This window comes from Acomys russatus, chromosome 2 (genome assembly GCF_903995435.1).
Source record: "Acomys russatus chromosome 2, mAcoRus1.1, whole genome shotgun sequence".
Lineage (NCBI taxonomy): Eukaryota > Metazoa > Chordata > Mammalia > Rodentia > Muridae > Acomys > Acomys russatus.
The window spans coordinates 89,438,325-89,451,761 of NC_067138.1; the positions used below are offsets into that span (position 1 = coordinate 89,438,325).

Here is a 13,437-nt window from a genome sequence, read left to right on the forward strand (position 1 = left end):
GCAGACCTCGCCGCTCCACAGGGAAGGTGGGACTCAGGCTCCCACACCTGCAGACCTTGCCGCTCCACAGGGAAGGTGGGACTCAGGCTCCCACGCCTGCAGAGACCTCACTGCCCCACAGGGAAGGTGGGACTCAGGCTCCCACGCCTGCAGACCTCACCGCTCCACAGGGAAGGTGGGACTCAGGCTCCCACGCCTGCAGACCTCACCGCTCCACAGGGAAGGTGGGACTCAGGCTCCCACGCCTGCAGAGACCTCACTGCCCCACAGGGAAGGTGGGACTCAGGCTCCCACGCCTGCAGAGACCTCACTGCCCCACAGGGAAGGTGGGACTCAGGCTCCCACGCCTGCAGACCTCACCGCTCCACAGGGAAGGTGGGACTCAGGCTCCCACGCCTGCAGAGACCTCACTGCCCCACAGGGAAGGTAAGACTCAGGCTTCCACACCTGCAGACCTCGCCGCTCCACAGGGAAGGTGGGACTCAGGCTCCCACACCTGCAGACCTTGCCGCTCCACAGGGAAGGTGGGACTCAGGCTCCCACGCCTGCAGAGACCTCACCACTCCACAGGGAAGGTGGGACTCAGGCTCCCACGCCTGCAGAGACCTCACTGCCCCACAGGGAAGGTAAGACTCAGGCTTCCACACCTGCAGACCTCGCCGCTCCACAGGGAAGGTGGGACTCAGGCTCCCACACCTGCAGACCTTTGCCGCTCCACAGGGAAGGTGGGACTCAGGCTCCCACGCCTGCAGAGACCTCACTGCCCCACAGGGAAGGTGGGACTCAGGCTCCCACGCCAGCAGACCTCACTGCTCCACAGGGAAGGTAGGACTCAGGCTCTCACGCCTGCAGAGACCTCGCCAGCCCACAGGGCAGGTGGAGCCAGAACTCGCAGTTTTATGGGAAGAGAAAAGCACCATCATCAGAAAGATGAATACATGGTTCTGAAGGTTAAAAACACTTGAGCCTCACTGGGGAAGTCTGAGGGAGCACTCTGTGGAAGAGGTAGCATTTATCTCAAACCTAAGAAATGAGGCACTCGTGAGAGAACATTGTTTGAAAAGAAGCTGGGTGGGGAAGAACACTACAACAGAGAACTATAGAAATTTCTGCAAAAATTAAGACAAAATGTCATTTGTACCCTGTTTCCAGAAAATCCAATGAATTCTAGTAGCCTAATGATTCTTGCTGGTAAAAGAGACAGCATCTGTAAGAAAAAATAGAAACATAAGTGCACTTATGTTAGAGACTCCAACTACAGACAGCCCAGCGGTTCACCCTAAACTGTTCAAAAGCCCCCATAAGCCAAACCAAATCTAAACTGATTACGACTCTGTCAGGAGACAATAAAGTCTGGCTTTCCCATGATCCTCTGAACATTGACTCGGCTCTTCTCGTGACATGCAAATAATTGTGGGCAAGAATTTATTCTTAATTTCCATTTTGCCTCATTTTCTTGGGATAGGGCGTCATCTGTAGTTTAAGCTGGCCTTGAACTTACAGTGACCACCTGCCACCAAAGTTCTGGATCACAGACACGAGCCACCATTGCCAGTTGAGGCACAGATTCCTCAGCTTCCTTTCTAGAAGGTACAAACTTAGTGACATGGGTTATGACTCCACACTAATACAAGTGGGCGGGCCCAGCAGCTCCGCTCCTTCCTGGGCCATCCTTGAAGGACAGTGGAGAACAGTCTCCCAGAAATGGCATATGTGTGGTATATACCAATTCATGGCTGTAGCCAGTGGGTTGGGGCTAGATGGCCAGGGACTTAGGGGGAAGAGGCTTAGGAAATCTCTCTCTGAATGGGGAGACCTAGTGTCCAGGGTGAATTATGAGGGTTTTAACAACCATACAGACAGAATGGGCAGTCCATGGGGAAAAGCCAGTCCATCCTGACCCCAGACACTGCATTGCTCATGGGCTCATAAACATACCCCTATGTGCTATATGCTAAATATGACTCTTTTCACTACTTCATTTTCCAATTTTTGTGAAATCTTTGTGAAATTTCCAAATCTGTAAATAACACCTTGTACTCTGACAGTCTTACTGACTCTGCATCTCCCCAGAGATCATCAACAACTGTTCCTCGTCGCCTCAGTCCCGTCTCAACTCCAGAGCCACCGTTATCACCACCACGACAAGCATTTCCGATGCAGAAACAGAACTAGACTCTAGGCTCCTGATTACTAGAAGGCTTACCAGTCCAACAGGGTGCTACGCACTCCCCTGCCCTGTGTGACCTAAAGCTGCTCTGGGCATGTGTGGAATTCTGCAACATTCACAGCACAGAAAGCCAGTCCACTCCAGCAGCTCATCCACCAAGCGCAGACAGAGGCTCAGGATGAAGCTCAAATACAGAAGAGAGATGGCGGATGCTTGGTCTCATCTACAAAAGGCTCTGGTTCCTAAATAAATGTTTTCTTACCAAATTAAAGGCCCCGGTTCCGAGCTTGACGCCTCCTTCGAACTCATAGAAGAAGTGCTGCTCATCTTTGTTCTTCTGAATCACGTGCAGGATGGAAAGGCACTCTCTGGATGGAGAGAAAAGGGCAAAGAATAAGTTCTCCATGAGTCCGACAAATAAAAGTCAGTCAAATTTTACACCCGTATACTATAAACGCCATTACCTAAAATATTACAAAAATGCAAATTACAATTTTTAAGTTAGTCTGCTCCTGAGCTACTGAGTAATTCTCACTAAGGAGAAAGAAAATGCCTATGTCTAGAGTGTTTAGGATAGAGGGAGCAACCATCGGCAAGCTCGGTTAGGAGCCACAGAGCCTCAGGGTTGTGATCTCAGCTTTCCAGTACTCAGGTCTCAGCAGCTGCGTACACTTTGCAGCCTTGCATTGATGGTGGAGGTGGTGGTGGTGATGGTGGTGGTGGTGGTGGAGGTGGTGGTGGTGATGCTGGAGGTGGTGGTGGTGATGGTGGAGGTGGTGGTGGTGGTGGTGGTGGTGGTGGTGCTGGTGGTGGTGGTGGTGATGGTGGTGGTGGTGGTGGTGATGGTGGAGGTGGTGGTGGTGGTGGTGGTGGTGGTGGTGGTGGAGGTGGTGGTGGTGATGCTGGAGGTGGTGGTGGAGGTGGTGGTGGTGGTGGAGGTGGTGGTGATGCTGGAGGTGGTGGTGGTGATGGTGGAGGTGGTGGTGGTGGTGGAGGTGGTGGTGGTGGAGGTGGTGGTGGTGGTGGAGGTGGTGGTGATGGTGGAGGTGGTGGTGGTGATAGTGGAGGTGGTAGTGGTGATGCTGGAGGTGGTGGTGGTGGTGGTGGTGGTGGTGGTGGTGGTGGTGGTGGTGGTGGTGGTGGTGGAGGTGGTGGTGGTGGTGGTGGTGGTGGTGGTGGTGGAGGTGGTGGTGGTGGTGATGGTGGTGATGGTGGTGGTGGTGGTGGAGGTGGTGGTGGTGATAGTGGAGGTGGTAGTGGTGATGCTGGAGGTGGTGGTGGTGGTGGTGGTGGTGGTGGTGGTGGTGGTGATGCTGGAGGTGGTGGTGGTGATGGTGGAGGAGGTGGTGGTGGTGATGCTGGAGGTGGTGGTGGTGATGGTGGAGGTGGTAGTGGTGATGGTGGTGATGGTGGAGGTGGTGGTAGCTGTGGTGGCTGAACCCAAGGCTTTCCCACATTGGGAAAGTATTCTACTACTAAGCTACATCCCCAGACCTCAAGTCATCTTCAGAAGACAAACAATCAAAGGCATGTAAATTGGCAGAAAGGTTTAACTGCTTACTAAACTGGGAAGCAGCCTTTTGAGAAGTTAAAGCAGAGGGTGTGCCTCCGTGCCAGGACACCTGCATATCGTCCATGGGCCCAGGGGTCCATCCCCAGTGGCACAAAGAGCAACACAACAAAACAGTAAGGTGAAATCAGGTGATCTCCTATCACTAATATAGCACTCGAGCCAAATCTAGCAAGCTCAAGGCTAAGCTGGGTTATAAACAGTATTAACTGACGGGAGGAACTGATTGGATGCAAACTCCTTCTAACTCACAACCATCCCATGTTCTCATCTGCTTAGAGCCATGATATCATACTCATTTTCTCTTAAAAAATAAAAATAAACACAGGCATGGTGGCACATGCTTGTAATCCCAACACCCAAGGAGGCTGAACACAGGGGGATTTCCAGGAGTCCACAACCAGCCTGGGCTACGAAGTGAGCTCAAGGCCAGTCTGGGCTACAGAGTCAGACCCATCTCAAAACAGACAGAGATTAAGGGGACATGACAACTTAATGTAAATCCAGGTTAGGCCGTAGAATAAAAGGAGCACTGACGGGACAGGTGGACACTGTAATGGCAGCAGATGGCAGTTTAATAACTAAGCTGTGGTTATATAGCATACATTTTTTTCATCTAAGCCTAAGATCTATGAAAATCCTTTATAATGACAAACACCTCAAAGAAAAAAATTTTTTTAAATTTTTTGTAGTGTATGTCGGCATGTGGGTGTACTTCTGTGTGTATGGTACCCGAGGAGGCCAGAGGCATCAGATCCCTAAGTCTGAATAAAGATATATGAAAATTATTTATAATAAAACTATTTCAAAGTAGAAAACTGTCAAGTTTAAAAGATTTCTAATAGTTTTAGCACGTGTGTGTGTGTGTGTGTGTGTGTGTGTGTGTGTGTGTCTGCAGCACAGATTTGTGAGCCACTCTGAGTGGTCCTATGACAATCAGTAAGTGCTCTTAACCCCTGAGGCATGTCTCCAGCCCCAAGCTTTTAATTTTAAGATCATAAAATATTTCCCTACGTTCCTTCCTAATAACTTAAAATTTTGTTTGTTTTGTTTTTTATTTTTCCAGACAGGGTTTTTCTGTGTAGTCCTGGCTGTCCTAGAACTTGCTCTGTAGACCAGGCTATACTTGAACTCGGATATCTCCCTGCCTCTGCCTCCTGAAAAAAAACTTTTAAAATACCAAATCTTATTGACATTTATTTTTGTAATTAAAACAGTTTTGGGGGCTGGAGAAATGGCTCAGTGGTTAAGAGCGCCGCCCGCTCTTCCAAAGGGCCAGAGTTAAATTCTCAGCAACTACATGGTGGCTCATAACCATCTGTAATGTGATAGGGCACCCTCTTATGGCTTGCAGGAGTACATGCAAGCAGAGTACTGTATACATAATAATAAATAAATAAATCTTTTAAAAAAACAGTTTTCAAAAAATTATTTACTTAAAATATGTCTCTTTCTCCACTATTCTGAAAGGATTCGTGTGTAACTAGGAATTCAGTATAGTGTGAACTTCTAGCTAAATACCCTTGTGTATAAGTACATGCACACACACAAGCACCCAAGCACAACAAAGCCCTGTTTCAAAGCCCTGTCACTGCACTAACACAGGTGTCTTTGCTACCATAGGTCTACTTAAATGTTTTTTAAAGTTTTGATGACTAGGAAAGCAACCAACTCTTTAATCTTCTAAAAAAAATACTTGGAAAGGAAATCTAAAAACATTATGAAGAGTTTCCCAAATCTACTCTCTCTTGCAAGATTTTTTTTTTTTTAAACTGGATTCCAGGTTTACATAATGAGTAAAAGTGCCTCTTAAAATGATGGTTTGGGCTCTACTTCTGGTAATGGGATTTGTTCCCAGTAATGCCAGGAAACTTATGTTAGATTTGCTTTCTCACACATAACAATTATAAACCCTGAAAAATACACAAAAAAATACATATACTTAAAATGTCTTGGAAGGCTTAGAAACTGAAGATGCTGGTGGGCGGGGTAGGCAAAAACCAGAGAAGAGTTAAATGTGAAAGCAGGAAATAGCTCATGAATTAACTTTATATCTGTGTGTCTATGTGCCTGAAAGTGTGTCCCACTCTACATGGGGTGCACAGAACACAGCTGGTAAGGCACAGTCTCGCTTGGTGACAGTCAGAAGACAGCTAGAGGGGCTGGGTGGATATACAGATGAGAGAACTACACTAACGTGAGCACCAATATCTATGTCAAAACAACACTGAAGTCCTGGCTGACCCATAAGCTGGGTGACTAGAGGAGGGTCCAAGAGGCAGCAGGAGCAAGACAGCCGAGATCCAGGGGCAATGTCACCGCAACAGTAAGAATCTGGAGCCCAAGTCTAAGCAAATCAAATGCTTGCCAGAACAGAGCTTGGCACACTTCAGAGAAAGGATGACAGTCCAGCATCTCTACAAATACATCAATATCTAGGTTATGGTTTTTAAATTATCTACTTGAGAACATGACATACAGTCAACAGAAAAAGCACTGAATAGAAACTGACTCCAAGATGACCCATATGTTAGTTCTAATCAAAAATAAAAATTAAAAAGAGGGTCTGTACGTAACTCATTGAACACAATCAGGCTGACTAGTGTGTAATTGGGGGCTCAGAGGAAATAGTGAGCAAAGATGCCAGAAAAACAAAAGCCTTTGAGGAGATAATGGCAACAAAAGTCTAACCCCAACAGTCAAACTGCTGAAACTCAAAGATACAATATATTCTTCAAGGAGACGAAAAGAATGATGCATTAAATATGACACAATTACACAAACAGCTGAGGTCCTGAACAATACAAGCACTCATGCAATGGAGTGGTGGCTTGAAAGGGCTGAAAAAACAAACATCCTAACAATTCAGAACATTATAGGTTGCAAGAATATCCTTGAAGGTAAAAGCCAAAATAAACCAATTTTTTAAAAAAATAAGAAAATATTGAAAGTTGATACTATGAGAAATGCTAAAGGAAGTCCGTCAGTAGAAAAGTAAACAAAAATGACGTCAAATACAGTGGTTAGCAGAGCGGAGTACGACAAGGGCCTTTAAAACAAAAAGAGGACGCTGTGTTACGTGTTTAATGACGCACACATAGAACACATCGCAAGAACAGGTTAAAAGGCTGCCCTATAAATCATCATCTTGGCACAGCCTATAGTCACCTGAGGATGGAGTCTCAACTGAGGGATTACCAAAAACAGACCGGCCTGTGAACAAGTCTGTGGGAGACTGTCTGGATCACTAACTGCTGTAGGAAGACCCAGCCCACTGTGGGCAGCAACATTCCCCAGGAAGGCCCTGGGCGGTAAGAAAGTGGAGCGTGAGCCTACACGTGAGCCAGCAAGCGTTGCTTCTTTAAGGTTTCTGCTTCGAGTTCTTGCTGGAGGTCCTGCTCTGACTTCCCTCAATAGTGGACTGTGTCTTACAGTGTAAGTCAAATAAGCCCTTCCATCCCCTGCGTTGTTTGGTCTGTTTACCACAGCAACAGAAAGGAAGCTAGAACAAAGGCCAACTGGTGTTAAGTGAGACTATGTCCTTACAAAGCTCTTACAGTGTACACATAACCGTACTATATTAATTCTAAGCTAACTGCAGTAAGCCAAGAAAGACATTATAATCACTGCATTAACCATAACAACTAGGGTCACAAAATTATAATAGTTTTTAAAGTTTTTATTAAAGCAAGGCAAATGTAATGGCACGTCCTTGTAATCCCAGCACTCCGAAGTCTGAGGCAGGGGGATCAGAGGTTTAAAGCTAGGCTGTGCTATATAGTGAAACCCTGTCTCAAGAAAACAATACATAAGTAACAACTTAAATACAAAATATACAAGTAATTCTTAGGAGAGATAAATAAAGGCTACCTGACCAGAAACTGTGTCTGCCACTTTCGCTTGCAATATTTGCTCTTACAAGTGCACATAAATTTAAGTCTTGTTGTCCAACAGCACTGAGTACACAGGGGCAGGAATCAAGTACACTTACTAACACCAAATGAAGAAGTCTAGCCATATTGAGTTCATAAGAATTTTATGAACAACGTGGCGTGGTGGCGCATGCCTTTAATCCCAGCACTCGGGAGGCAGTGGCAGGTAGATCACTGTGAGTTCAAGATTAGCCTGGCCTACAAAGCAAGTCCAGGACAGCCAAGGCTACACAGAGAAACTCTGTCTTGAAAAACCAAAAATAAATAAACACATTTTGGGGGATGGAGAGATGGCTCAGAGGTTAAGAGCACTGTCTGCTCTTCTTGAGGTCCTGAGTTCAATTCCCAGTAACCACATGGTGGCTCACAACCATCTATAATGAGATCTGGTGCCCTCTTCTGGCGAGCAGGTGTACATGCAGGCAGAACATTATATACATAATAAATAAATAAAATCTTAAAAAAAAAAAAAGAATTTTATGAACAAAATTGTACAGTCCAAGGATAACTTTAAAAGCCAGTCTTAGTGGGATAGTAGCACAAGACTACAATCCCAACATTTTGGGAAGCTGAGGCAGGAAAATCAAGAGTTCCAGGCTAACCCCTCTATAGAATAAGAGCCTGTCTTCAAAAATATTTAATTTCACTTTCAGTCACATTTTACTTTGCAACTTACTTATATATTTGGTAACTTGTTCTAATTTTGAGTCCACCTTTGATGAAGTTGATCATATTTTCATCCTGAAAATAATACAATTAAATAATTAGAGCACTTAGGGGGAAAACAGTATGTATTTGCATAATGAGAGAAAAGTGTGTGTGTGTGTGTGTGTGTGTGTGTGCGCGCGCGCGCATGCAGTGTGGTGCTGAAAATGGAACCTAGGGCATGCTGGGAAAAAAAGCACTCTACCACTAAGCTGCATCTGTAGTCCCAAATTCTGTATTTTAGATGCATAATTTTGAAATAAACACATGATTCTTGCTTTGCATTTGAAATGTGTCATTTCCTTTCAAGTTTGAAGATAGTGAAAACACATTTTTAAAAAGCTTCTACTACCTTAAGGAAGTAATCCTTAAAAATTTGGAGCCAAATGTAACCCAAAGCTACCTCAATAACCATAACAATCTACTGGGCAGCAGGCTTTTGGGCTCAGTGGTACCCACAACACTTGACTATACAAATCTGCTCTAAGGCCAAACTTTCCATCCGCCATACCCAGTAAGTGGATAACAGTTCTTTTTCAGTGGTGCTTGGACAAGCACTCTACTTAACACTGTAAATTTCATTACTATAAATTTGCAGACCAAAAATCACTGATCCAAATGCTGAAGTGGTTGTCACTAATATGCAATTTGGGGGTAGGGGACCATTTCATTTCTCTTTGCTTGAGGGTTATCAATCATGAAATTGAGACAGCTGGCCTAAATGAATGGCATTTTCAGGACCAGCATTCTAAAAGGGTCTCCTGATAAATTATACCAGATAAGCAACCGAAGGACATTATGTTTATGACAAGAGAACAGTCCCTCACTCCACACTCCTAAGATTTGCTGGTCTAAAGATCTCGTATACTTTTGAAGTGAAAGAGAAACTGGTTTTAGTTTACTACTCTCATTAGCTACTTAAACATGTAACAGTCCTACCATTATACAAAACAGTAAATACAAAATTCACTATGCAACTTAAATGTTTGTATTCTTATTTTAAGAAATCTTATGTTTACACACACCAAAAAGAAATTTCTTTGGTTAGATTAAAGCCAAATAAGGGCATTTCATTCCATGGTACAGCAAACACTGACCAAATGCTTATTTTGTGTTGGGCATCTGGATGCAAAAGCAACATGATATGCTAAGTGACTAGACAGTGATGGAGACACACACGGGGTGTCAAGAAAACACACGGTGGGGCATGAAGTCAGCCAGAAAACCCTTCTGGAAGCATCAAGGAAAGAGCAGGTGAAGGAAGGCAAAGCAGCCCTGAGTCCTATATGCAAAGAAAGCCTCAGCTGGGCACAGCAGGGAGCATTAAAGAGAGCTCACAAAGCAGCTACAGCAGAGAAGGAAGCAGCTACAGCAGGAGGGAAATGGCCTTGACCCCTGCGCCTAGGGTCACTAGCACCTAAGGTCAACTGTAAGGGGAGAAGCAGGTGACTTGCGGGGGACGCCCCGGTACACCTTGGAAACTCTTTGCCAATGTGAGATATTCTGATACGGAGCACTGACAAGAGTCCATGAAAGCCATGAAATGCAGAAGCAGAAAATACCAAGGTAAGGGGCTCATTTCTGATCGAGTCCTCAATCACAGAATACAGGATGAACTAAAAGTAAAAAGAAACCAGGAAGGGGGTGGAGCTGCAGGTCCATAACAGCCAAAGCAGATAGGAAGTGGCCTCAGGCAGACATGCCGGGGAGGTGGTGGACACTTCCAAGATATTTAATTTCAAATCATCAGTTATAAAATAAAGTTGTAAACCTAACACTTGATTGTCAAATCCCCACTTGGAATCTATGTAAGAAAAAAAATCAGGGGCCTCCATGACTCACATTTTGCTGTTCCTGACATCATGTAAGGCTGCTGTTGTCAACCCATCAGGGCTTCAGGGATCAGGGTAAAAGGACCACACTGATTTAACTTTACTGAATCAGAATCTAAGCTAACATGTCCACCTGCAGGGGAAAAAAATGCCACCACCACTACCACCACCCAAAAAACAGAGAAGTAAATTTCAAAATAATGTAGAAGTTTGAAATTGTTTTCCGCTTGCTTTTTATCCTTCATGATAGCCATCATTTTATGTAACATAAAATTCATGTTTCTAAAAGAATGAACACAGCCGTGTAGGCCACAGGTGAAATGTAACTATCTCATAAGAAATTTAAGTACCTTGACTTTTAAAACCTGGTCAGCACTGGGGAGGCAGGCACAGGTGATCTTCATAAGTTCAAGGTCAGCTTGGTCATATAGAGAGTTAGTTCCAGGCTAGTCAGGGCTACATAGTGAGACCCTGTCTCGAAATAGAAACGGGAAAGGGGATGCATATTTAAAAGGGTGGGAGTGGGTGAACTGTGAAGGGTCCTTGAGAAGAGTGGACATGCATGCTGTAACTGCCCTTAGCAGAAGCAGGTGACACAAAAGGGACACGCAGAGGTTAGAGGGCCTCCTGAGCCCCGCAGCTCACATGTGCAAACTGGAGTCCTCTTCGTTCTCACACTAAGACGTATCCTAAAAGCCATTTGAAACAGGCACTAAGTGCCTCTGCGTGGGAGCACAGCTCTCTGGAGCCTTCCTTCAGGCAAGCGTTACCAGGATAACAAATATCTTCCATTACCACTCCAGGTCTCAGTGCTAACACAGGATGGACGGCGTTTACCGTTTTCTGCACAACGCTGGCAGCCTTCCCACCCAGCACCAATATTCAGCCAGACGTTTATTACCTGCACAAACGTGAGTGCTGCTTTCTGTAGGAGACACTCGGCATAGCAGATTTCAGCATGCATTTCCTCTATTAAAAACAAAATAACGATTATATTAAGACACATCATTGCTCTAAGACATTCTGAAAAGGCTTGAAGATAAGTGAGCCCAAGAGAGACATGCAGGCCTAGATTGCTTCTATGCTTCAGAGAAACAGAATGACTTGTTCTTAGTCCTAGTATAAGATTTTCCTGGAATTTGTGAACTGTTGAGGGAAGCCATGTTCAGTCCCAATCAACATTAACAGCAAATTGAGACTTGGGAAGAAGAGGAAACCCAACTGTTGGTTTGAGACAGGGTCTCATCTTGGACCCCAAGTAGGTCTGGAACTCACTAAGTAGTCCACACTGTCCTTGAACTCACAGCAATCCTCCTGCCTCAGCATCTTAGTACTGTGATTATAGGCATAAGTCACCATGCCTGACTGAGGACGTTCAAATGCCGTTTTGAGAGAAGAAAGCTACCTTTAAAAATAGTAGCATAAATATAGAGCAGTATAGATTGAAAAAGGTCGTTAAACTTATGAATCCTAGCCTCTAAACTCTGAAGGAATGGTTACCATGGCGCTGATCAGACAGAAAGCAGCGCTCCCTAGAGATGTAGAAAAATGCTGCCCAGTGTGCACAAGTCAGGGTGCTAAGACACAACAGAACAGGAGCTGTGCTTTCCGATATACAGTGTGCTCAGCTGACCATGAGCAATGGGTGCTCAAAAAAGGAGCTACCAAAGCCATGCCAGCCCAGGGATGCATACACCACCCCAACATGCCCTGGCACCCTAGACAACCCACTACATTTGCAGAGATGAGGGAACGAGATCTTTATGTTTCTACATAAACAAAAGCATCAGATCCCCTCTTCACTGGATGCAAACTGGTATTATTTAAGTAAGCAAGCTGCGTGCTAGCTGCCCGCGGGCTGCCCTCCCCCTCTGCTGAGTGCTAGCTGCGTGGGCTGCCTCCCCCTCTGCTGCATGCTAGCTGCGTGGGCTGCCCTCCCCCTCTGCTGCGTGCTAGCTGCGTGGGCTGCCCTCCCCCTCTGCTGCGTGCTAGCTGCGTGGGCTGCCCTCCCTCTCTGCTGCGTGGGCTGCCCTCCCCCTCTGCTGCGTGCTAGCTGCGTGGGCTGCCCTCCCTCTCTGCTGGTCTCCTCATTTATACGGTCCACTAACAATGTCTCTACTTTGCAGCCAAGGACTAAATGGGTGCTTAGCAGACACAGGAAGCCTTGAATGCTGGCAACTTCCACTATTACTGCTTTTGGCCCGTGTCTGTGCTTGCTGGTAAGGTTCAGAAGGCACAGGGTCTTTTCAGTTGTCCTAACTGGTGGGACAACTCGGGTCAATCTGTGCCACTGAGAACAGTGATGACCAAACTAGCTAAGAACTGATGTTTTTCTTCATTGCGCACACATAACCCATGGGCTCTCTCCTACAGACTTAACTTAAATGTTCAGCTTATGAGAAGTAATATGCAGGGAAGTTCCCCAGCAACGCACAGGCAGATGGGTAGAGGACAATACCAGGACATGGTGCTGTCTGTGTGCAGCCTGGCATTGCCACCAGCCGAGATCACAGCACTCCTCCCCGGTGTGGTCTCTGCCTCAGTTCCTGCCTCCAGGCTCCTGGCTTGGCTTCCCCTGATAACAGACTGTAGCCCCGTCCACACTAATAGAAAGCACACTAAACCATTCCCTCAGACACAAAGCCTGTTTGGGGTGCAGTAACAGCCAAAGGCCCTGTGAGTAATATGCAACTTAATTTTTTTGAGCTTTATTCCCTCGTCATGACTGAGTTGCATTGGATAACGTCTTCGCCGGCATACCTCCTAATTACAAATTCCTTAGTCCATGAAACACATTCACGGTGCACTCAAAAGCTAGCTAAGTACAGCCTTCGGTAACAGTCTAAAGATGGTTAACATTTAGAACAAGCTACAGACGTGAGCTAGTTAATTTTGCAATAATTAGCAGAAGGACTAGACTGCCTAAAGTGCTCGGTTTAAAGGCAATGGGGAAAAACATGCTGTCATCATTTTTCCAGATGTGCTAATTCAATGTTTCCATCGGCCATGTAAGATGTTCCCTAGCACTCTATGGGAGAGCATGGAGACACGGGGGTGGGGGGGGGGGGTCAGGGTAAGCAGAGCAATTTAAATGCTGCTGAGAGCTGGGTCACCATGGCCTCCCACTTACATTCTGTGAACATCAGTTAAACACATTAAGTCAGTTAATGTTAAGGAAAGCAGAAGAGTGTGCCTGGCACACAGAAAACACTTCAAAAATAGAACATT

At 45.7% G+C, this 13,437-nt stretch overlaps 1 protein-coding gene and 1 long non-coding RNA gene across 2 annotated transcripts in view; one reads left to right on the forward strand and one right to left on the reverse strand.

Annotated features, from left to right (window-relative positions):
* The window catches only part of Ttc39b (tetratricopeptide repeat domain 39B), a 64,017-nt gene that overhangs the window by 22,112 nt on the left and 28,468 nt on the right, over window positions 1-13,437 (reverse strand). The window contains exons 6-9 of the mRNA XM_051163821.1: window positions 11,111-11,178; window positions 8,349-8,413; window positions 2,433-2,538; window positions 1,142-1,207 (exon numbers count right to left, since the gene is read on the reverse strand). Of these exons, the coding sequence (XP_051019778.1) occupies window positions 1,142-1,207; window positions 2,433-2,538; window positions 8,349-8,413; window positions 11,111-11,178 (305 nt within the window). The remainder of the gene's footprint in view (window positions 1-1,141; window positions 1,208-2,432; window positions 2,539-8,348; window positions 8,414-11,110; window positions 11,179-13,437) is intronic.
* Window positions 2,813-3,707, forward strand: LOC127204637 (uncharacterized). Its single transcript, XR_007832496.1, has 3 exons — window positions 2,813-2,886; window positions 3,109-3,147; window positions 3,586-3,707. It is a non-coding gene; the product is annotated as an uncharacterized LOC127204637 (long non-coding RNA).